General features: G+C 40.9%; 1 protein-coding gene across 1 annotated transcript; it reads right to left on the minus strand.

Annotated features, from left to right (window-relative positions):
- Positions 1 to 1087: 1087 nt before the first annotated feature.
- On the minus strand, positions 1088 to 24450 carry LOC120553384 (serine/threonine-protein kinase 38-like). The gene is made up of 14 exons (XM_039791727.1): positions 24046 to 24450; positions 10730 to 10869; positions 9329 to 9380; positions 9080 to 9202; positions 8863 to 8946; positions 8612 to 8735; positions 6692 to 6846; positions 6477 to 6579; positions 4717 to 4778; positions 4291 to 4408; positions 3798 to 3921; positions 3473 to 3568; positions 2599 to 2690; positions 1088 to 2333 (listed from the first exon to the last, which is right to left on the minus strand). The coding sequence occupies exons 2-14, from the start codon at positions 10861 to 10863 to the stop codon at positions 2209 to 2211; spliced, it is 1392 nt and encodes a 463-aa protein (XP_039647661.1). The 5' UTR covers positions 10864 to 10869; positions 24046 to 24450; the 3' UTR covers positions 1088 to 2208.
- Between the last annotated feature and the right edge of the window lie 1182 nt (positions 24451 to 25632).

Raw genomic sequence — 25632 nt, forward strand, 5'->3', positions numbered from 1 at the left:
CTGAGGCAAGGCCGCAGGAAGCGTTGTCCCACAGAGCTGACAAAAAAGTCACCCCCCGTGACGGTTGAAGGACGGTTCCTGCATGATTTCAAGTTTTGCTCATTTGTTTTCACATATTTTCTATCCCTTTCAATGCTGTTACTGAAAACAACCAGACATGCTCAAATCAATCTCCCAGCACTGTGAATAAGAGGGAAGAAATAATAATGCTATTATTAAGAAGAATCTCACACCTTGAAAGAATTCCTTCTTTTTTTATAGAAATGGACCAGTAACTCCGCCTTCACACTGGCAGTTGAAATCAGCTCCGCAATACACCCCCAGCGGACGTTGTACTACACCGTTGAAAAGCTTCGGAAGCGACTCACAAAAATGGCGGAGAGACTAGAACGAGTGATAAGTGTCTGAATGTCCGATTCTCTCGGACCTCTCTTATACAGCTATAAATAGAAAGGCTGCTGCGTGGAGAGAAGTTGCCCAGGACGTTGACATGTCAGGTCGGTTAAATGTGATCTAGCTAGCGGTATAATGTCAATAGTTCGGTGTCTGTTGCTAGCTAACCAATTAGCATTAGCAGGTTTGTTTATCAGTACCATAGCAACGCTAACTTCCGTCGGATAGGAACCGTCCGTAGCCTTTCGCGAGAGTTCAATTTTTTGAACGCATCCGGATGACCAACTGACACGATTTTTTCCGCACCGCATTCGTTCGGATCCATTCGCATGCGGTCTGCGAATCTCCATAGGAAATGAATGACTTCCGGTCGTTTCGAAGCCGTATCGGAGCTGATTTCAACTGCCAATGTGAAGGCGGCGTAAGACACAGCAGTGCTTTAAAAAGGTCCCATGGCATGAAAATTTGACTTTATGAGGTTTTTTTAACATTAATATGCGTTCCCCCAACCTGCCTATGGTCCCCCAGTGGCTAGAAATGGTGATAGGTGTAAACCGAGCCCTGGGTATCCTGCTCTGCCTGCGAAAAAAATTAAAATGAAAGCTCAGATGGGCCGATCTGGAATCTTCTCCTTATGAGGTCATAAGGAGCAAGGTTACCTCCCCTTTCTCTGCTTTGCCCGCCCAGAGAATTTGGCCCACCCATGAGAGAGAGAAAGACATCATGGCTTGCATATATTTGGTCACAAACCAAAGTATTGGACATTATGACCCGCTGGTGGTGCTAGAGGATCACCAAAGTTATTACATTTCATCTTGGCGGGTACATGAATGCGGGTACCAAACGCCATGGCGATCCATCCAATATTAATAGCTTCACCGCTAGCATGGCTAAACATTGGTCTACAAGCCTAGTCTTTAAACCTAAGGCATAGCAATACAATGCTGTCACCCTTCACTTTCTCAACTTTTTCTCTACAAATGTGATGCCAATTGAGCTTCCATTGGGATCCGCTAGCATTGTGCTAACTAGCACCACCACAATCCCCAGCAGTTGTCTCTTTTCACATAAAGAAAAGCTGATGCTGAGGTTTCACCGGGCTCTACTGCCATAACAAGATGCTTCTCACTGCTAGAAAGAAATTGAAATGAAAGATTTTCACACGTTGCGCTTTTAAATGGATGCTATCTTTGTTAGTGGGAGCAACTCTTGAATACAAAGCCAAAAGTGAGCCAAAACCCTAAAAATCATGCTGGAACTTTCCTTCAAAATCCACAGAGTATAACAGTATGGGCGAGAACAAGTGAGCGATACCTGTTCTTACTCACTAATCTTTCTGACTACAGTGTATAGAGCTTGTCTTCAGTATTTGAAATGATGTTTGCATCAGAGCTAATTTAGCCACAAGGGTGCTGTAGAAACTATCGCTGTGAAGATGTTCAAGCAGGGATTTGTACTTAATCCTCATTCCAACAGTTGCCTTTGGGCAGTAGAAAGTCCTCTCCAGAAGCAATATGCTGTTGAACATGCAGGTATGCTGATTTAGTGCCCTAGTTAGTGAGCTGGCCTGAGAGCTATGGCTAAAGACGTCACGTGTATACGATACGAACAACCGAGGTAATGCGGTAACGCTCCTTAATTTTCCAAGCACTTGGCGTTCTTGCGGCGGCTGAGCAGACCTAAATAACTTGTGATGAGGGTTAAATTTATACTGAGAGGCTGACAGCGCAGCCTTCAGCGCCAGCGGGGCTCCACGGCCCGACCCTGTGTCCGTAAACGTCTGTTTTTTTTCCTCCGCAACCCTGTCTCCCCGTGTCAGGCCTTCCCTGCCTTCATGTATGTGGGGATGGTGCCTCGCTGAGTCAGACCCTCAAAGCGTTTGTACGTGTAGTTGAGGAACACCCAATCCTTCGATTTGAAATCTGGCTCCGTTGCATTGGCTGTTAATAAACACAAAAACACACATACCAAAAGGAGGGGTTATTATTTTGCTACTTGCAGGCACTGCAGATCATATAATGAAAATTGGGGCCGTTCAAAGCCATTCTATTATTAATCATTAGCATTGTTGAGACTCCATTTCAATCATCTATCGTGATGTCTCATCTGTGGTCATGCTCTGTCTGAATCGGAGCAGAGGCTAATGTTTCCCCAGTAAGGGATGTTTGCTGCAGTGCGGCTAGCAAAATATCCCATGAGACGAACCTGGCTGAAGGATGTCGGATTCGGGGAAGTCGTCAAAGTTTGAGGTGTCGTCGATACTCTTGATTTCAATGGAGATGGCTGCTGGCCGCTCCCTGCGGAGGCAAGACGGACAGAAACATGGAGGGTTGAGAAGGACATAAGAACACAGAAATAAGAAGTATAAAATGAGGCATGTGCGCCTATCCATTTTAGCTGAATAATGGCATTTTCATCATACTGCTTTGTGCATGAGCAGGGTCACCTTTAATGTGAGAGGAGCCCATTTCAGACATGTAATATGTAACATATATTGCTGCATTTCCGCTGCATGGTACGGCACAGCATGGCTCGACTCAACTCGCTTGGAACTGCTCTTTTTTTTGGTTTTCTATTAGCACCTGGTACTTTTTTTTGGTAGCAGCTCGGTCACTGACCGTCACTAGCGCGACATGCAACATCCCGCACAAAGCCCCGATATTTAAATAGCCAAGCTACTGTCAATAGCGACCGCAATTTTTTTTTATTTAGGGATTACAAAATGTCAGCCTGCCTACTGTGCAAAGTACAAAGTGCAGACGTTCCTCTGGTTGCTGATTAAAGTACCAGCGGGTGACGCGTTTAAGATGACGTTATGGCAGTAGGGTACTATCTGCAATGGAAAACGGGTGAGAAAAAAAAAAATAAATAAATAAAAAAGTACTGGTACAGAAAGTGAGTTGAATCAAGCCAAACCATGCAGCGGAAATGAGGCATACTGTACGTCTTAAAGTGAAGTTTTGTTTTTTTCATTTGCGTCAAGTCGTTGACTTTAACGTAAAAGTATTATTCAAACATGAGACCAACATGTTAAATTGCCAACACATTTATGTCTAAAAGGGGCTTCGGGTTCACGTACCTGATGTGCTCCCAGTCCACAGACTCAAAAAACTGGTGATTCTTGATCTCGTCCACACTCACAGCTCCAACCCTGTTCTCAGCGTCGGTGCAATACCTGAAATACACAAACAGCAGACGGATGATACAACTGTCCAACAAACCTTTACACACACACACACACACACACACACACACACACACACACACACACACACACACACACACACACACACACACACACACACACACACACTTTCAACACCTATGTGTTCAGCATGTGGCTGTCATGTGAGTTTGTAATAAAAAATATATACAACTAAAAATAAAAATGCATCTTTACATACTTTAATATTAAGTCTTTAGCCCTCTCTGAGATGGGGACTTCAGGGGGGAAGACGAGGGTTTCCTTCCAGTTCATCACCTTCCTGTATGTCTCCTGCGGCGTCTCAGAGCAGAAGGGTGGGTAACCTGAACACAGCCAATAAGCATTAACAAAAAAAACAAAAGAAACAAAACACTGGTGGTATACAGCAATACTACATGCAAAAATCCACTGACTTTTGGTTTACTATGGTGTCTACATCTGCCATGTAACGTGTCAAATAAATTTTGCAAATCATCTACTGTAACTGACAAACTTGTACTGTTCCTGTGTACAGTAGAGCGAACATTCAGTCATTTCACACATTACTTAAATTTTTGACATCTACATTGTTTAATATTTGTAAATGTATTAACATTTGAACAACTAGGTCAAATATCTGTGATTTCCATTTTCCATATGTATTTCATTCAATTCTCGGTGTCTGTCTTACACAAAGACAAATGCATGCTTACCGATGAGCATTTCATACATGATGACACCCAGAGACCACCAGTCACACAGCTTGTTGTATCCCGTCTGCATGAAGACTTCCGGAGCAATGTAGTCTGGCGTTCCAACAGTAGAATAAGCCTGCGAGTCACACAGAAAGATGAAAGGTGAGGGCCAGAGAAATAAAATGGTGAGGGCTCTGGGTTGGAATATATATATATTCAAAATTATTAAATTCAACCAGTAAAACTGATTAGTCAAACTTGCTTCATTCAGATTGATAATTTACATAAAGTTACGTTACGTACATTAGCCAGGATGTAGAGGCTGCTGTGTCAATTTTTGCAGCTAAATTAGGGATTTTTCTTCTGCATGTTGCAGCCATTACAATTCCATCTTTCTTACTCGTACACATTCCTTTCGTGAAATGCAACCCTGCTTTGCCTTACCAGCTGCCTCCGGTTCTTCTTCCAGGTTTCTGCTTTCCTCTTGGAGTTCATATTTTGAAAGGCTACAAGATGCAGGAAAGTAAAGAGAGGAAAAGAGAGTGATTAGGTAAACAGTTACAGTTTTAACAGTTACAGTAAGAATGTATGTATGAATGTTTTTTTCAAAAGTCTCCATGTAAAAATCTATTTTGGTGAAAGTTACCACATATTATAGTGCACATTAAGGTCAAATTTTCAGGTTCATACTTGTATTTTGGGTTCCTCTCTGTACCGTCACTGCAGACGGGGAATGACTCTTACTTCACTGTAGCGGCACTTTGTACTAATATATAGTATAGTTGTGACCTCACAACCATACGGAAGTCCAGACGGCTCGTTTAAAAAGGCACAGTTTCTGAATACAGGCTGTGTGCATTTCTCTGTGGATTTAGCATTTTTGTACTTTCACAGTAGTTATATAGCACCACAAGCTTTATAATAAATAAAAAAAGACATGGAAATCTCACTTTTTACAATATGGGACCTTTATTATAGCCTGGTCCTACCAGACTCTCGTACCTTTCATTTGTCCAGAGAGTCTGGCCACTCACAAGTGTTAACTTCCTTGAAGGCGGGTACTCTGTTGAAGTTTAAAACTATTGGATCTGCCCAGAGCCACTCTGGATGTGGTAGTGACGTCGGCAAATGGCGCGTTCATGCCACCTGGGAATAACAGGGACCGCCCCCGTGATTACGTTGTTTTTCCAACTGCCACATGGTCGGGATGCATGTTCTTCTTCTTCTGTTATATTGGTGTTTGGCATAACAACTTTTTGCTTGACTGCCACCAACGGTTGGCCGTAGCCTAGAGCAGCAGGTGTGTGAAAACATGGAGGCCACAATAACAAAAGATTTGCTGCGGTTTCCTTATGCGAGCATCCAAACAGCACATGGACAGGTGTTTGTTTGGGTTATCTGCAGGACAACCAACGGGAAAGGACACGGATAATGTGTTTTTTTTATACATGGGCCTATTTATGAATAATTTGAAACATATGTCTGTGTATGTTTCTTGGCAGAGGCGTTCGTCCACAATAAACAGTTTGTTGTGATTGAAATATGTTCAGTGAACCAAAGTCGCCTCCATCAAACGTCAGTTGTCAACAATGCGTCACCAACTGGGGAACTCGGTTAGCAAACTCGAGCCCGAGTTTCCCACCTCTGATTCCCACAGGAAGTGACGCCAATGATGACGTTTTCACTCGGAAAAATGTTTTTCCGATGTCCATGAACGCACGGTTAGCATCGCTAGCGTTCGCCTTAGCCAACTCCTTCACCACTAACGGAGCGAGCTGGAAAATCTACCTTTTCACGAACCCCGTGGGGAGGAGGGCCACGACATCATGGCCACCAACAAAACTCAGCAAAGACGGTTCTTGCTCGGGCTTTAACTTCTGGATATTCTGCAGCGTTGCCACAACGGCCCGAATGGCTTCGCTCGCATCTTTCTCCACCGCCATTACGGAAATACAACTCAAACTAGCGCACGACCTCAACGTCATCGTTCTCAGCCGCTCCCTCTGTTCACAGATTGGACCGGTAAAGATTTGGCCAGAGAAAACCCAAGATTATACCGCAAACCCAGACCACGTACTGAAGGTATATGAAAATGCGGAAGTACGTAGGAGGGCGGAGCCAGGCTACCTTTATTACGCATTTGGGTATGAATCTGGTTTCATTAATGTTTGCCGTTTTTAGTGAATATCAGATTTTTTACTCACAGAAATCACTGGGCGGGTTGTGCGTCAGGTTCCTGTAAAACTCTGTGCGATGAGCCTTCTTCAGTCCCGTACACAGGCCAAAATCGGACAGCTTCACATGTCCCTGTGATCAAATAAACATCTGATAAGACACCCGCAGAGAGCCGGCATGCACACGCGCACCACGCTGTATGCTTTTACTGACAGTCAGAGCAACTTCAGTCTGCGAGTCTCACCCTGGAGTCCAGCAGCAGGTTGTCTGGTTTAATGTCTCTGTGGATGAAGCCCAGCTGGTGGATGGAGTCGATGGCCAGAACTGTCTCTGCGATGTAGAACTGGGTGGCCTCCTCAGACAGAGTGTCTTTCTTCATCAGCAGGGTCATCATGTCGCCTGGCAACAAGGTCAGAACAGAAACATAATACACAACAGGTTCAACACATCTCTCTTTCGGTCCGTCAGTCTGTCTGTCCTGCTCACATCTAGCAGGTCACAGAATGGCGATTCAAAACACTCAATAACTGCAAGAAACACTCGACATAAAGGAGAGTAAACACACTAAGAACCGATGACCTCAAATGCAAATCCATCTTAAGTTGTCAGTGCAGTGTTTCCTCTAGGATTTTTTTTTTAGCTGTGGGGGCAGATCTGTCGGACCCCCCCCTCCCTGCAAATGATTTACTTATTAAACAGAACTGACACTTCGCTGCAACACAAACAAATATATTTATTCACCTCTATTCACACACAATGAGGCATATTTAGATTTTGTTTTGATTGAACTGTATTTTTGAGGAACTGTAGGTCTACAAAATTAATTTTACAAGAACTTCTTCATAGGGAAACCAAAACCCAAAGTAGGCTATAGTATGAAACCATTCATAATGAAACTAATTGCATATTTGCTTCAGCGGCAAAGTTGGCAGCCTTGCAGTGTGCATTTGATTTTTCTTGGCTTTTGGAAAAATAACTCCAAGGCTGGGTTACACTAGAACGGCCAGGACGGTCATTTTGACCGTTTTGAAATTTATATGTGTAATAACTTTGCTTAATAAAAAAATACAATCCTGCTGGTAACTGACTTCTCCTAAAAGAGTCTGTATTTTCATTTAAAATAGTTTTTATATACTGTACATTACACAAAAGGCAAAGAAAATACAATCACTTTGACCTATTTTGGCCATACTGTCATATTGACCGCTCGGATTTTCGCGGTTTTGTTTTTAATCTTTTGCGTGGTTGAAGATGCATCTTGGTTGCTTAGTAATAATCATAGCCTCTGTCAGAGAAACGTAACTAGCGGTCTCGAGTAACAAATGTGTGCGAACATGCATCACCGTGGGCGAAGGCAAAGCCAGAGTCGGTAACATAGGCTACAGCGTGGATGGTTCTGAATCAGAAGAAAAGCACCGGGCGATCGCTCTGTGAAAGGCGCAGTACACGTAGACGGTAGCTGTCTACGTGTTCATATAACTTTATACATGCTACAACTGGCTGGAATCATTGCACACAGCTGAGAGCGGAGTTTATGGAGGAAAAAAAAGGCAGCGGCTCACGGTCCGAGCTGCGCTGCGTACCGCAGGCGGACACCAAATCGGAGGCAGTGCCTGCCAGGTTAGGTTAGGTTATAAATGTTCAAATAACATACTTTTAATTGTTATTTGGCTGTGAATTATGTTGAATGAATTTCCCCCAATATGTTTCATGAATGTATGAAATAAACATGGTTTAGCCTACTAGGCCATGATATGATATCAAGGGCGTTGTATTGAATCAACAGCCACGTGCAATTTAGCTAGCAGGTGAAGGTGAAACTAAAATGTGCGAGAACTATAGACTAATACAGGCTTAAATGAACTGACAATATAAGTTATACGACTTACAGTTGTCAAGAATGCACACATGCCATCTCAACCGGTCCTCCGGACAGCCTGTCTCTTTTTTCTTTCTCCCTTTTCTCCGAGTAGGATAGATAGAGAATATATAATATATATATATATATATATATATATATATATATATATATATATATATATATGTGTGTGTGTGTGTGTGTGTGTGTGTGTGTGTATGTATATGTGTATATTTCTGATACCGTGGCGGGAGAAATCTAACCCCCACTTGCCAATCAACATAGAGGACACACTGCAGTGCAAACCTCCAGGAAGGAACTCCATGATGAGGTAGAGGTTCCTCTTGTCCTGGAAGCTGTAGAACATCTTGACCACCCAGGCGCCGTCCGCCTCCACCAGAATATCCCTCTCCGCCCGGATATGAGCCACCTGCAGTGAGGCAGCAGGCAACGTAAACGTAAGACACTTACAATACAAGAGCATGAGATCAGCAGCAGCAGCTCTTACAGGATGTCTTAACATCCGGGAGAACTGTGGTGCAGGCAAATACTCTCACCTGTTCTTTCTCCAGCATGTCCGCTTTTCTCAAAATCTTCATGGCGTAAATGTGCCCCGTGTCTTTTTTCTGCACCAAGCGGACCTGAAGGAGACAACGTCACGGTTCAATTCAGAAGGAGTGCGAATGAAAATGTAACATGTGTGTGTCAATGTGTGGTCATCACACACATTCTCAATTAAAATGTGCAAGGGTTTCAGCCGTTCTTTGTATGTACCTCTCCAAAAGCACCCCGTCCGATAACTTTAAGGGACTCAAAGTCATCCAAGCCAAGTCGCGTCCTCTTCAGTCGAAGAAACTCAGTCTCCTTACGGGCATGCTGCGAGCGGCGCATTACTTTCTGCAAAACACAGACAGACGGTAAGACATCTGAAGAAGTCGGAGAGGAAGAGAAAGAAAAAAGACACAACACCTTTTTCTTGTAATATGTTGAGGTCTGTAAACCAGGAGACAAAGCCTACTTTACCTCCTCATCTGGCAAGCCCTCTTCGTCCATGGCCTTCTCCAGCTTCTTCTGCCTATGAACAATACAATGTATTACATACAATGAAAACATTGTGCTTTGAAAAATGCATACAAATCTGACTAAGGGCAGCGAAAAAGCAAAAATGTTGTACTCCGAGTGACTTCACAAATATACGAGTGACACGGAGGGATTAGATCACCCAAAATCGGTCAGCTCTTGAAAGTGAATCCCGTGTCAGTTTATACTGGCGTGTAAACAGTGAGCCAGCTGCCAAACCAAACCATGTTACCCGGACTAGAGATCAGCTCTCGGGTAATGTGAGAACACAATGTTGTGCTTTGTCGTGCTCACACCTGAGATGGAACACCGCTGGGTTTCCTTTTTTCAGCAGATGGTGGGACACTTGATGCTTCAAACAACAGCTCCATTTACACCCAGAGAGTAGCTGAGGTAACTAACTCATGCGCAAGGGTAAAGGTTGTATAAGGCATGCATGAGGCAAGTGTTAAAGCGCCCATATTATGCTCATTTTCAGGTTCATAACTGTATTTTAAGGTTTTACCAGAATAGGTTTACTTTTCAAAAAACACCATATTGTTGTTGTACTGCACAGCTCTCTCTCCCTGCTGCAGATCCTCTTTTCACCTGGTTTCTGTTGTAGCTACAGAGTGAGACCTCTTTTCATCTTCTTCTTCTGTACTATCTTTGATTGCACTCGCACATGCGCAGTAGCTCAGATGTAGAGCATGTCAGCTAGCTAACTCTAGAGACAGTAAAAGAGAGCCTGTTTCTCCAACTTTGGTCAGTTACAAGGCAGGAATAGCTGGGAGACTTCTAAATGAGGGCGCACATGTAAGTAGTTCTTTTGTAGATTATGGTGAACTTGTGTGTGTTGTAGCAGTGCTTTGCTATTGAGAACGACGTAGCATGCTAGCGGTTAGCGTTAGCCGGCTAACGGGAGTTGTGGTTGCCACGGTTTTTGTTAGTACTTCATTTCGGATTTGACGGGACGTCACAGTCCGAGGCCGATTTTGAACAGCTCACTAGGAGACTGAAAGCAGGACACATTCAGAAACCAGATCTCACTCAAAACACCATGGATGGATTTTTTTCAAAGTTTGTATGTGTGTGGAAGCACCAGAGACACAAAAGAACACCCCAAATCCCAGAAAAAGTGTTTTTTTCATAATATGGGCACTTTAAAAGTACGACGTCCAGTAAGTAAGAGGTAAAAAAGCTTTTGTTACATAGCGAATCCAACATGGCCTGGAATATTACTGATGAAGAGCAACAGGCGCAACACGGCGGGTGTGTTTTCTATACATTTGTGTGAAGAAAAAGGCTGCTGGCCTCATATCGACAGGTATACTGCGGGCTATAGAACCACTGCGGCAGTTTCACCTCATCTCCCGCTCCTCGTGCTGGGTGAGTAGAGTGCTGTAGAAGTTCTCCAGTGTCAGCTTGGCCACAGTCACCCTCTCTCGGGTGTGATTGCTCATGGGAAGTGCAGCTGCAGTCTCCACCGTCATGGCCATACTATCCTGGAAGACAAACATCAAAAACAACATCAGGTTGTGCACAGCATTCCAGTCACTGCTTCTACTAGTGTGGGAAGTGTCCACTGGTCAGTGATTTTACCATCAATTCAGTCCTCTACAAAATATTTTAACCGGCCAGAGAGGAGTTTTACCTGAAGGACTTAAAGCGTGCTGGCTCCCCAACTGACCAGTAAAAATCAGTAGTGCAAGGACCACCCACCAAGACAGACAGCTACACCTGTGTGTCTGCCCTCTACAATCTCTAAAGTGTGTCAATAATCACAGGAATCAACACTGACTAACTGTACAACACAGATCATGTCCAATATGATATAATATCCTATTTAAAAGGAGTACTAGCAAGGACAAGCAAAAGTTAAAAACAATAATGGCCAAAATAGAAGCAGCAAAGCCCAAGATATTCTGACTTTTATTACTGTGTGTGCGTGTGTGTGCGTGCGTGCGTGTGTGTGTGTGTGTACGCACTAGGGTTGCTTGATTATGGGGAAAAATATAATCATGATTATTTCGGTCAATATTGAAATCACGATAATTTAACACGATTACTCGACTTCTGGAAAGATGTTGCAATTATTGAACTTAAAAAACTGTGGAAAACGTTAAATAAATCAAGAGTAAAAAAAACAAAACGTAATGAGCTAAATAATTGTTTTTCTGGATTATTCTGTTTTTGTGATCATTGGGAGCAGAAATCATAGTCACGATTAAATTTCGATTAATTGCACAGCCCTACTGTGTGTGTGTGTGTGTGTGTGTGTGTGTGTGTCTCAAGCACCAAAAACGCTAAATCCTACACTTCCCATAATGCAATTTGATAGTGTCTTTCACTAGAGCCTCCACTCGTGGCAGATATCCATGTCTTTCAAACTGTGACGACATCATCAGGGTTATTTTTTTCTCATTTTAAAAAGTGCTGTCCAGAAATATTAGTACAACTTTTGAGCTTGAGCTGAGTAGTGCTATGTATGATGAATTACCGGATTTTAAATGTGTAAAATCGGTTGAGTGGCCCTTTAAATGTAAAGTCCTTAAGACTTTCAAATCCAAAGGAATATCTACTTGTTTGACTTTTTCCCCTTCAGTGTACAAGATAACCAGGTACCCAAGTGCTATCAAGGTTTACATTTCAACGCGTGCAGCTCTCAAACCTTGACCACAGACTAACGGGAGTCGGATCCTTGGTTCTAAAATAGCCCTGTGACTGGAATCCTGTGCTGGTCTGCAGGGTTTCATTCCAGGAACTAATCAGTGAAATCTTATTAATCAGATCTTTCTCCAGTGTTTCCTCTAGGATTTTTTTTTAGCAGTGGGGGCAGATCTGTCGGACCCCCCCGCGCGCCCCCCCGGCAAATGTTTTACGTATTACACAGAACTGACACTTCGCTGCAACACAAACAAATATATTTATTCACCTCTATTCACACACAATGAGGCATATTTTGATTTCATTTTGATTGAACTGTATTTTTGAGGAACTGTAGGTCTACAAAATTAATTTTACAAGAACTTCTTCATAGGGAAACCGAAACCCAAAGTAGGCTATAGTATGAAACCATTTATAATAAATCTAATTGCATATTTGCCTCAGCGGCAAAGTTGTCAGCCTTGCAGTGTGCATTTGATTTTTCTTGGCTTTTGGAAAAATAACTCCAATGCTGGGTTACACTAGAACGGCCAGGACGGTCATTTTGAACTGTTTTGAAATTTATATGTGTAATAACGTTGCTTAATAAAAAAATACAATCCTGCTGGTACCTGACTTTTCCTAAAAGAGTCTGTATTTTCATTTAAAATAGTTTTTATATACTGGTCATTACACAAAAGGCAAAGAAAATACAATCACTTTGACCTATTTTGGCCATACACTGTCATATTGACCGCTCGGATTTTCGCGGTTTTGTTTTTAATCTTTTGCGTGGTTGAAGGTGCATTTTGGTTGCTTAGTAATAATCATAGCCTCTGTCAGAGAAACGTAACTAGCGGTCTCGAGTAACAAGTGTGGGCAATGCATCACCGATGGGCCGAAGGCAAAGCCAGAGTCGGTAACGTAGGCTACAGCGTGGATGGTTCTGAATCAGAAGAAAAGCACCGGGCGATCGCTCTGTGAAAGGCGCAGTACACCTACACATAGACGGTAGCTGTCTACGTGTTTATATAACTTTATACATGCTAACTGGCTGGAATCATTGCACACAGCTGAGAGCGGAGTTTATGGAGGAAAAAAAGGGCAGCGGCGCACGGTCCGAGCTGCGCACCACTGCGGTCAAGCCAGCCGACACTCAGATCTCCGTGGTCAAATCAGCCGACACTAAATTTGTACTGCGCTCTTATAACGGTACGCGTGGTCAATGCATTCAAACGGCCCAGATCGAGTAGCGAAGTTAGGGAGATGATACACATGGGACTACTTCCGGTTTTCAAAATAAGGTGTTAATACAACGTACATTTAAAAACTAGATTAATGGATTATATTCACCTTAAGTAAAATATATGTAACCTGTGCCTGCCCTTTATACAAAACAAATAAGTAAATTGTGAAAGGAATGTATATTTTGAGTTTTACAAGAATACAACATTATCAAGGAATAATTCCAGACAATGATTTTTGTCAGGGGACACCTCTGACTGCACCCATATTTAAAATCAAGCAATTAAACGGTATAAATTTGGAGATTTTAGGAAGTAAAAGTCCCATATTTCTAGGGTAAAACGAGTCAAAATATGAAATTTGAGGTGCCATAAAAAGACTTTGGTCCATAGTTCCAGGAAATGACTGACATATTTGAGTAGAGGACATCTTTGACTACACCCATACTGAAAATCAAACATTTTTGATAGTCATAATATGAAATTGGAGGTGCCATAAAAAGACTTTGGTCCATAGTTCCAGGAAATGACTGACATATTTGAGTAGAGGACATCTTTGACTACACCCATACTGAAAATCAAACATTTTTACTGTATAATTTTGGAGATTTTTGGAAGCAAAGTCCAATACTTCTGTTGTAAATGAGTCAAAATATGAAATTGGAGGTGCCATAAAATGACTTTGGTCCATAGTTCCAGGAAATGACTGACATATTTGAGTAGAGGACATCTTTGACTACACACATACTACAAAATAAAACAATATTACTGTATAATGTTGGAGTTTTTTTGAAGCAAAGTCCCATACTTTCATCTGTCAGCTGTAAGTCGTTTCAGACCATCCCACCAACCGTTGGCCCACGCCTCCTCATTTAAATTGACACCTGTCACTTCTAAATGAAAAGCTTAATATTAAATAGAAATCTATAAGGTGAATTTTAAAAATGTCAATATCAAATGTAAAACATAAAATTAAAAAGATAAAATGTCAAATTTAAAATTATAAAAGGGGAATGGCTAAAATAATTTTTTTTTTCTATTTGAGATTTTAATTTTAGTATTTCCATTAAGCTTTTACATTTCGCATTTAATTATGGCATGATTTTTCCTAGTAGCGTAGTAAAATAATACTATTTTGAATTAAAATGACACTATTTTTTATTTGATCTTGCTTCATTTTGTCTTTGTACTTTCAATTTGAATTATGAATAAATATTCCCCCCATATTTTTTACTGTAAACAAAAACAGTGTGACCAAGTTCAATAAATCACTTAAAATTCAAAGAAAGTAGCCTAGTCAAAATGAATCTTCTAATGCCTTTTGTGAAGGATATCATAAGGTCTTGAGGCAATCTGACAAAAATGCCATATTTATGTATAAATCTGTAATTTTTTACTGTTAGAAGGTTAAAGAATTTAATCTGGAGACAAATATCTTCCAACAGAGTGTTGTTGTACCTTTCGTCAACTTTAAATAAAACCAGAACTCACAGACAGCAGTATTTATTCATTTATTTCAATTAACAGCTTTCATATTTGCAAATGCGGATATGCAGATTGCAGTTCAGATAAAGATATTTTATAAAACTTTTCAGAGAATCACAACTAATGAGATGGCATTTAATCAAATATATCATTCCTTGAATTATGGAGCAGTGTTATGATTTTTCTGTAGCAAATCATTTTAAGCAGTACAAATGTTTGGTTTGGGTTTAGTCCCACATTTCCTGTACTCAACTATGTGCCTGGAACTATGGACCAAAGTCTATTTATGGCACCTCCAATTTCATATTATGACTCGTTTTACAACAGAAGTATCAGACTTTGCTTCCAAAAATCTCCAAAAGTATACAGTAAAATTGTTTGATTTTCAGTATGGGTGTAGTCAAGGATGTCCTCTACTCAAATATGTCAGTCATTTCCTGGAACTATGGACCAAAGTCTTTTTATGGCACCTCCAATTTCATATTATGACTCGTTTTACAACAGAAGTATCAGACTTTGCTTCCAAAAATCTCCAAAATTATACAGTAAAATTGTATGATTTTCAGTATGATAGTATTAAGTGATGCCCTGTACTCAAATATATCTGTCATTGCCTGGAACTATGGACCAAAGTCTTTTTATGGCACCTCCAATTTCGTATTATGACTCGGTTTACAACAGAAGTATCAGACTTTGCTTCCAAAAATCTCCAAAATTATACAGTAATATTGTTTGATTTTCAGTATGGGTGTAGTCAAAGATGTCCTCTACTCAAATATGTCAGTCATTGCCTGGAACTATGGACCAAAGTCTTTTTATGGCACCTTAAGTTTCAGATTTGACGTCATTTTACCCTAGAAATATGGGACTTTTACAGGTGTCCCCTGACAAAAATCATTGTCTGGAATTATTCCTTGATAATGTTGTATTCTTGTGAAACTCAAAATATACATTCCTGTCACAATTTACTTATTTGTTTTGTATAAAGGGCAGGCACAGGTTACATATATTTTACTTAAGGTGAATATAATCCATTAATCTAGTTTTGAAATGTACGTTGTATTAACACCTTATTTTGAAAACCGGAAGTAGTCCCATGTGTATCATCTCCCTAACTTCGCTACTCGATCTGGGCCGTTTGAATGCATTGACCACGCGTACCGTTATAAGAGCGCAGTACAAATTTAGTGTCGGCTGATTTGACCACGGAGATCTGAGTGTCGGCTGGCTTGACCGCAGTTGCGCACCGCAGCAGACACCAAATCGGAGGCAGTGCCTGCCAGGTTAGGTTAGGTTATAAATGTTCAAATAACATAATTTTAATTGTTATTTGGCTGTGAATTATGTTGAATGAATTTCCCCCAAAATGTTTCATGAATGTATGAAATAAACACGGTTTAGCCAGCCTACTAGGCCATGATATGATATCAAGGGCGTTGTATTGAATCAACAGCCACGTGCAATTTAGCTAGCAGGTGAAGGTGAAACTAAAATTTGCGAACTATAGACTAATACAGGCTTAAATGAACTGACAATATAAGTTATACGACTTAAAGTTGTCAAGAATGCACACATGCCATCTCAACCGGGTCCTCCGGACAGCCTGTCTCTTTTTTCTTTCTCCCTTTTCTCCGAGTGGCGCGCGTGCCCACTCGCGTTGTGAAGCGCTTGTCTGCGCTATTCTCCGTCGACTCGCTCTTTACAATCACTGCTGATAGACGGCTTTTTGTATGTATGTATGTATGTATGTATGTATGTATGTATGTATGTATGTATGTATGTACAGTGCCTTGCGAAAGTATTCGGCCCCCTTGAACGTTTCGACCTTTTGCCACATTTCAGGCCTCAAACATAAAGATATAAAACTGTAATTTTTTGTGAAGAATCAACAACAAGTGGGTCCCAATTATGAAGTGGAACGAAATTCATTGGCTATTTCAAACTTTTTTAACAAATAAAAAACTGAAAAAGTGGGCGTGCAAAATTATTCAGCCCCTTTACTTTCAGTGCAGCAAACTCTCTCCAGAAGTTCAGTGAGGATCTCTGAATGATCCAATGTTGACCTAAATGACTAATGATGATAAATAGAATCCAGCTGTGTGTAATCAAGTCTCCGTATAAATGCACCTGCTCTGTGATAGTCTCAGAGGTCCGTGTAAAGCGCAGAGAGCATCATGAAGAACAAGGAACACACCAGGCAGGTCCGAGATACTGTTGTGGAGAAGTTTAAAGCCGGATTTGGATACAAAAAGATTTCCCAAGCTTTAAACATCCCAAGGAGCACTGTGCAAGCGATAATATTGAAATGGAAGGAGTATCAGACCACTACAAATCTACGAAGACCCGGCCGTCCCTCTAAACTTTCAGCTCATACAATGAGAAGACTGATCAGAGATGCAGCCAAGAGGCCCATGATCACTCTGGATGAACTGCAGAGATCTACAGCTGAGGTGAGAGACTCTGTCCATAGGACAACAATCAGTCGTATACTGCACAAATCTGGCCTTTATGGAAGAGTGGCAAGAAGAAAGCCATTTCTTAAAGATATCCATAAAAGTGTCGTTTAAAGTTTGCCAAAAGCCACCTGGGAGACACACCAAACATGTGGAAGAAGGTGCTGTGGTCAGATGAAACCAAAATCAAACTTTTTGGCAACAATGCAAAACGTTATGTTTGGCGTAAAAGCAACACAGCTCATCACCCTGAACACACCATCCCCACTGTCAAACATGGTGGTGGCAGCATCATGGTTTGGGCCTGCTTTTCTTCAGCAGGGACAGGGAAGATGGTTAAAATTGATGGGAAGATGGATGGAGCCAAATACAGGACCATTCTGGAAGAAAACCTGATGGAGTCTGCAAAAGACCTGAGACTGGAGACCGGAGATTTGTCTTCCAACAAGACAATGATCCAAAACATAAAGCAAAATCTACAATGGAATGGTTCAACAATAAACATATCCAGGTGTTAGAATGGCCAAGTCAAAGTCCAGACCTGAATCCAATCGAGAATCTGTGGAAAGAACTGAAAACTGCTGTTCACAAACGCTCTCCATCCAACCTCACTGAGCTCGAGCTGTTTTGCAAGGAGGAATGGGCAAAAATGTCAGTCTCCGATGTGCAAAACTGATAGAGACATACCCCAAGCGACTTACAGCTGTATCGCAGCAAAAGGTGGCGCTACAAAGTATTAACTTAAGGGGGCTGAATAATTTTGCGCCCAATATTTTAGTTTTTATTTGTTTAAAAGGTTTGAAATATCCAATAAATTTTGTTCCACTTCATGATTGTGTCCCACTTGTTGTTGATTCTTCACAAAAAATTACAGTTTTATATCTTTATGTTTGAGGCCTGAAATGTGGCAAAAGGTCGAAAAGTTCAAGGGGGCCGAATACTTTCGCAAGGCACTGTATGTATGTATGTATGTATGTATGTATGTATGTGTATATATATATATATATATATATATATATATATATATATATATATATATATTTCTGATACCGTGGCGGGAGAAATCTAACCGTGGCGGACCGCCACTTGCCAATCAACATAGAGGAAACTGTTCTCAGTATGCATTCATTTTGCATCTTTACACATCTCTGATATCAAACTGATCTAAGGATCATTCATTTTCAAGAACCCAACACATAGGAACAGCACTTTAGTGAAAGGATTGATCTCTCCCAGGCAATTTGGGAACTACTTTCCAATCCCTCCAGAAAAACGCGATTATGCGATCGCATAATTCAATACATAATCAGCCAAAGTCTGCATATTTATGCGGGGGCCGCATTTTTTCAAATACGCCGCACTTTCTCCGCATAAATTGCCAATTTCCGCGCAAAATATGCGGGGCTTGCATGATTTCATAATCCCCGCATTTTCGTTGCAAAAAAGTCACGTAATATATCTTAGCAGAAAGTTGAAAAAAATGTTGAATTTACTTCACACAAGAGCAGCCATTGTCCCCTGTTGCCATGGGAACGTTATGAAGTGACGTAATTATGCGACGTGAACATCATCGAAAAGCAGGAGGTTGAATTTGACATGTACTTTAATATATATGTCAATGACTTTAGCAGAGTCTGTCTATGGAGAGCCTGTTCACTCCCTATCTCACTCCCTATTAGCCCCATTGTACCAACCCGGAATTTTCCCGAGAGTGGAAGTTCTACCCTTATTAGACATTCTCTGACTTTAGTCTCTTAAGTTGGTATCCAATAAGAAAGCTATCTTAATATCTGATGTCTACTCAAATTTCTTTAAGTGCTCCTGCTGTCTATATTAACGATTTTTGAAAGTCTGTCTCTTTTGTATCTTTTGTTTACCTCTGTTTAGACTATTACTTTTATTTGTACTTTCATATTATATTATTTGTATATATTTTTGTATCTTATTTGTTTACGTATTGCGATGACTGAATATCTGTAAACTATTTTTTGAAATAAAGTAAAAAAAAAAAAAATCAAACCGCAGTTTTTGAAAGTTCCCGCAGTTTTTTGCAAGTTCCCACAATTTCATTGCATAAAAATTGCATAAATATCCCGTATATTCCATCGCAATTTTTAAGAAAACGCGTGCTGCACTTCCAATCGGTAGGGCGTTTTTCACAGTATGTTGTGCGGCAGGTAGATGGCTCTACAGTTACACATTCTGAAGGGTCACAGATTTCTGCGTAACACTGGAAAAGCCTGTGTTAGTGTATCCAGCCAGGTAAAGGGTAGCAGGAGATTTCTTTATACTGGGGTAGGGCCATCACAGAAAAGAAGGAAATTAAACAAAGAACTAAAAAGCTAAAAAAAAAAAAGGGAAAGGGGCAGACGATGGGCAATAATGCGAGTCAACTTCGGTTGGGCTTTTAACAGATGGGAGACAATTACGGGATCGTAAATGATTAAAAACCCACCCCGAATTGGTCCTCAGGTATGTAATATGTCTACTTCATTCATGAAATAACTTTAGATTGCGCAATGTGGTTGTAGACAGTAGCCGACATTAAATGACGTCCCCCTTCCAGATGTTTTATTCCTTTTAGTTTGTGTTGGCCTACTATTTTCCTCCCCCGTGTCCCCCTGTACTTCTTGGGTTTCCTGAAATGCGCCATATAAATCTGAGTTATTACGTTGGTTGCTACAACAAACTCTTAATGCTTTGGCTGGTGACACAGTGACTGACAGTGATACCCGATTTAGCTCACGAGACATCCAAAGTAGGCTAATTTACCGTATGCAACACTTGAAATGCAACGATGCATCTGTAACGTATTCTCTTGTTGTAAATTAATGAGGGGAAGTTTAATTATCTTCTTCCTAAATTAATAAAATATCAACATGACCATGTTGTGTTAATAGAGGGCAAGAGGAAGAGGGTGGATGTGTACATCACACTATTCCAGCAGTACGCCATCAGAATGGACTTGATTAGCCCACACAGAGATAAAACAGCCCTGCAGCCCAGAGATAGGACCCATGTTTCGTCTAGCCACCGGCCCTTTTCCATCCCAGTCCCAACAATCCCACAACAACAGGACACTTCCTGACTTCTGAGAAAAATCAATGAATCATTGCTGCAAACTGCTTGGTTTGGGAGGTTTCTGTGAAGTGGAAAACAGTGACGCTGGCAAATCACGGTGTAGAGTTACCGAGGACTGCGCAGATTTACCTGAGCACAAAACTCACAGGAAGCTCCGCGTAAATAGGGTAGACACCACTGATGATGATCGCCAATAAAATGACAAACACAAAGCCGACTTACTACAGTTCTCTGTGATCTCACGTAAGATAAAGCACATAAGCTATGTACCTCTATGTACAGTACCTTTGAAGCCAGCGAACATACTGTAGCTACCACAGCAGCCTGACACAGATGAACAATTCATCCGTGGTCTGTGACGGGTGTTCTTTATGGTCAACAAAGTGCAAATTTAGGTCACTTCAGGGTTTCCCCCGGAAAAGTGGCAGGTATCTTTTTTTCGACAAGGGCCCGTCTGGGGCCAGTCCCAGACTGATGGCAGCATTAATGTAAATCCCAAAAGTTTCAGTGATACCAAATAAGGGCTGGAATCACGAAATTAAGAATTAAAAAAAAAAAAAACGCTACAAGACAGACTCCATAGGGCTACATTAGGTCAGTGCTAAAAGCTAACTGGAGATTTCCAACCGAGCAGTCCCACTGTAACTGTAGATTAAAATACTTAACTTAAAAATAAATTTCAGAAAAGAGCAGTCCTATACAGACATTTAGCCAGAACCTAATATTGTGAGTTGTAAATATTGAAAATGCTCAAAACATGAATTTGGAGTCTTATTTATGGCTGCCTGAGAATTCCATGTTCCCTCTCCTTCTGTTCTGTTTTCGCCTCTACCGACCCCTGAGGAAAATATCTTGCTCTTCAGTTGCTAAGTGCTAACTTTGTCTGTCTGTCCTTTGGTAGCATACAGTGGACCGAGAAAGTGAGCCAAAACGGTAAAGTTGTGGGCCGTGAAATCACAAACAGTGATTGGACAGTGGTCATTCTCTGGGTTCGTCAATACAAGCGCCCGTGTCATATAATTACAAATAGTTATCGATTTGTCACAGAATAGGTTCAGTGGTACGTGCAGATCTAATGACATTTAAAGGCTATGGACTCTGAATGACATCTTGGAAAGCCATTTAATCAAAGCTTACAATATCATTATTATCATCCTCCCACCCCCGGTCTACTAGTTTGCTGTATGGAGCTGAGAATTGAGCAATGGAAATAATGTGCACCCTTGAGAGCCTGGATGGGTTTTGTGCTTGTGTACCCACCTAGGTGGAAAATGCCAGGCCTCTAGCTCAGTCTGAAGGGTTCAGTTTGGCTTGAAGTTAATCAGATCCACCCCATAGCTATACAAGGCTACAACACTCTGGCACATACTGTATAAGGAAAGAATTATAAAAGCAGGCTCACTATTTGGAGACTAAAGCATGCGGTCTAAAACAGGGGACAGGGGCCAAATCTGGCTGGCCAAGACTATACTCTATACAAATAAAGTAAAGGATTTGGTCACATTGAATAAAACACGGTTTTAAAACTCAGATGATGTTGCCTCATCTCGCTAAAACTGAAGGATCAGTCCACCACATTGTGTAAAAATGTGTGTGTGTATGTGTGTCACAAAAGACACACTCCACCCTTCAAGGACTGAACAGGAAGCCCTTTCCGTCCTGAATGAAAGGGCTCAGTCATGACGCCAGAGAGAGCAATGGAGCGCTCAAAAAACACCCAAAAAACAACTTGTTCTGGTATTTTAAGCTTCAAGTCACCATAACATTCTAATAATGGAAAATGAATGGTATAAATTATTCAGTAATATCCCTTACAGTACATTGTGCAGTTTCATCGTTTGTCATATGGCATTATATACCCTTATTCTAGAGCTGCAACGATTAGTCGACTAATCCATTAGTCGATCGACAAATCAAAAGATAAATCGCCAACTATTTTGATAGTCAATTAATCGTTAAAGGAATTTTTCATGCAGAAATGGCAGAAAATGCTGTTTCAGCCTCTCAAATATGGAGATCTCCTGCTTTTCTCTGTTTTATAAATCATATTAAACTGTTTTGGAGTGAAAAGTATCAGGACATTTAAAAGACATCATCTTTAGACATTGAGAACCTGGGATGGAAATTTTTTTCACTATTTTATGACATTTTATCGACCAAACGATTAATCTAGAAAATAAATCGATAATGAAAATAATCGTTAGTTGCAATCCTACCTAATTCACAGTGTTTGTTTTTCCAGTAATAATATATAGCCTACTTCAGAATATGCTTCAAAATTGAAAAGAAATGCTAAAAAATACTTTTATTTCAAATATTCTGGCAGATGTGTTTTGTCAATGTATTTCAAATTAAAAAGTGGACAAAATAAATGTCAAATGTATAACTTATTTTTATGTTTAACGTGCATCGTAATTAGGGTTGGGAACCGAAACCGTGTTCCAAATTAGAACCGATTCCAGAATGCTAAGAACCAGGTAAATTTTGGTTCTGCTTATCGGTTCCTCAACTACACAAGGCACACTTACTGGACGGGATGACACTGCGCAAAGCGATACATTTTGTTTTGTTTAGGTAGTACGGAGAAAGACGAACAAACGCCAGGGACACACTGGCCTCGCAAGAGCTGCAAAGCGGTGCCAATTTCATTCCAGCGCCCATGTTATCCAATCCGTTTGTTCACATCGGCGCCATCAGGAGCGGATCGCTGGCCGCGCGCTGCACCGATCACTGCTATGGTTTCCGCGTTTCCTCTATTTCGCAACGGCGACACACTCGCTACAAACAGGGTAACTATGCACATATCATTCTCAACTCAATAGTAGGTTTTTCTCAGAGACGTAATGTACCGTATGTTCTTTTGCGTTTTAACTTGTATGTTGTTTAATATTGACCGCTATTTCATGTATGAAGTTGACAAGCCTGCCTGTGTCGGTCTCCGTGCAGCGTGCTAAGAGACATGGGCAGAGTAGAGCCAAGTCTCGGAGAGAAGTGTAGACGTAGTAACGTTTTTCGGGCAACGGACTGATTGTATATGGCCTGACATATATGGGTCCCTGTGTCATTTTGGCGGGTTACAGTTACAGTGAATGAAAAAAAAGAAGAAAAAAAAAGATTATTAAACCAAATTGAACTGTATGAAATTAATTTACAGTTCCCATAAACAAAATGTATTGAAGTAAATTGTGAACATGAATGGTGTTAGTTTTTACAAATATTTTTTTCTGTGTATTAGCATGTGATCAGTTTTCAACCTGCCCCTCAAAGGATCGGAATCAACAATTGGTAAAAACCGGAATCGATAAGCAGAAACGATACCCCACCGTAATCGTAATTGTCACGCTTTTAATTCAAGGTTGCTGGATTAACGTTACACTTCCTTCATCCACCTGCAGAGATCGCGTGTACCTGCATGGAGTAACGTGAACGTTATTTGAACAAGCTACGTAACGTTAACGTTACACACAACTCACCTAAATTGAAACTTTTTGTGCAACCCTGTCAAACCTACCTTCCACCTACTATCCATCACTGCTGCCTGGCACATGATGGCTGATACTTGAGAATATTCATTTTTTTCAGATACCAATAAGCTTTAATAATGTAAGGTTAGCTACTTACACAATACAAACATTGGCATAGTTTGTTGCTGTGTGGCGTTAGCTAGCTATTCGTCCGTTATATTCCCTTTTGCGTCTCTGTCTGGCAGGGTCTCTGAAAAACCCGACAGCACAAAAATATAGAGCATTATGTGGGAAACATTTTCACCTACCTCCGTGTCCTGCTCCAGAGTCAATTACTGGCTTGGCGCCACCACACGATATATGAGAAATAATGTGAATTTTCGTATTTTTCTGCCTAATATTTAGGCAGTCGAAGGCTAAAGGCTCCACTTAACGTTACTGTGCCACCCTTCAGAGGAACTTAACGGGCTGCACGGTAAACATCGCCGATATCAACGCCAAATCATAACAAAAGCGCTCTGACGTTGACAACAAGCTAACCTGAAATTATTTGACATTATTTCACTTTCTTCATTTGTACCCCCTGACCTCGAAATGCAACGCTTTCCCCCGTCTTTATCGCTATAAAACATAAAATAAGCAGCGCTGCTTCCTGGGACCATCGGTCTCATCAAACGCTCCGGGCACGCTACGGCGTTAGCGTTTGATTGACGTTGGCAAGAACCAATCACCGATGAAGAAAGGAACCAGTGGTTTCTAATTGCCAATCATATGTGCAATACACATGAGAAGGACATGTGCGTCAGCCAATGAGAAGATCTAAACCGCCCCGCAAGGGTTGTGTTCCGAGGCATGGATGTATTAAGGAACGGTTCCAGGACGCAGGTTCATTTTGCTAGCAAGCATTTGCAGCTATGAAAGACTGGATTCTAGCTGTAGTCTAGTTGTAAGCTGTGTTACATAATGTCATTGGTAATGCTTAGTTCTAACCCTTACTAAAAGAAAACTAATATTACTTCCTATTACACACTGTAAAATAATTATTTCCTTCATACATAAATAGCAAATGCCATAAAATCTACAAGAGGGTATCTAAGGTCCATAAAAGGTCACATTGTGATCAAAACTAAAAATTGTGTGCTTTTATTTGCTATGACATTTACAGAAAAAAAGCATAGAAATGGTTTACATAAAATTATCACTATTATAAAAATACAAAACTGTAATCTATAACCATAAACATGTTATACAATTACTTCTGCCTACTGACAATACAGGAAATAAGACACCATAAAAACAATAAAATTGTGATAAGCGTGCCTGCCACAGATACAGACAACAGCTATATGCTGGGAAAATTTATTATTATTAGATATATTATATTAGATATTTAAGATCTGAAACTTTTGGTGCAACATTCACCCTATCTGGACTCTTTCATGTCCTTGTTCACTTGTGTCTATATAAGCCAAAGGTCTGTAGAACAAAGAACAGGTGAATGCAGTAAAGGAAAAAAGAAACAAAAAGCAGATAAAACTTTAACACCAACAACAGACTTTTGTTGACAGGGAAAAGCGGTTCAGGCTTCTTTCTCTGCCATAATTCTCCTTATTTGGAATGGGATGAATGTTTTTACTGTAAGAGTCATGATGTCAACATGCACAGAGGTGGGTGTACCCTGCTAACACGTCTGGGTGTGGTGTCCAGCAGACAAGGCTGTTTTTATATTTCTCGCATCAATGGGGCCAACTGAGCTGTGACACAGCACCTATATTTAGATTTGGGCTATAAACTCTCTGGCCTGCAGCCTAAGCTTCGCAAAAGGACTCGAGACCACTGAGCCCCATTTTGATTTGAATGTAATTAAGACCACGTGCCACATGACTGCAGTTGTG

The sequence above is a fragment of the Perca fluviatilis genome, chromosome 23 (assembly GCF_010015445.1).
Source record: "Perca fluviatilis chromosome 23, GENO_Pfluv_1.0, whole genome shotgun sequence".
NCBI lineage: Eukaryota > Metazoa > Chordata > Actinopteri > Perciformes > Percidae > Perca > Perca fluviatilis.

Excerpts from the sequence above, each read along its gene's own strand:
- LOC120553384 (XM_039791727.1), bottom strand. The coding sequence starts at position 10,863 with ATGGCCATGACGGTGGAGACTGCAGCTGCACTTCCCATGAGCAATCAC. Across the intron at positions 9,203-9,328 it reads AGGGCTTGCCAGATGAGGAG|AAAGTAATGCGCCGCTCGCA; the intron begins GTAAAGTAGGCT and ends TGTGTTTTGCAG. Across the intron at positions 3,922-4,290 it reads CATGTATGAAATGCTCATCG|GTTACCCACCCTTCTGCTCT; the intron begins GTAAGCATGCAT and ends GGCTGTGTTCAG.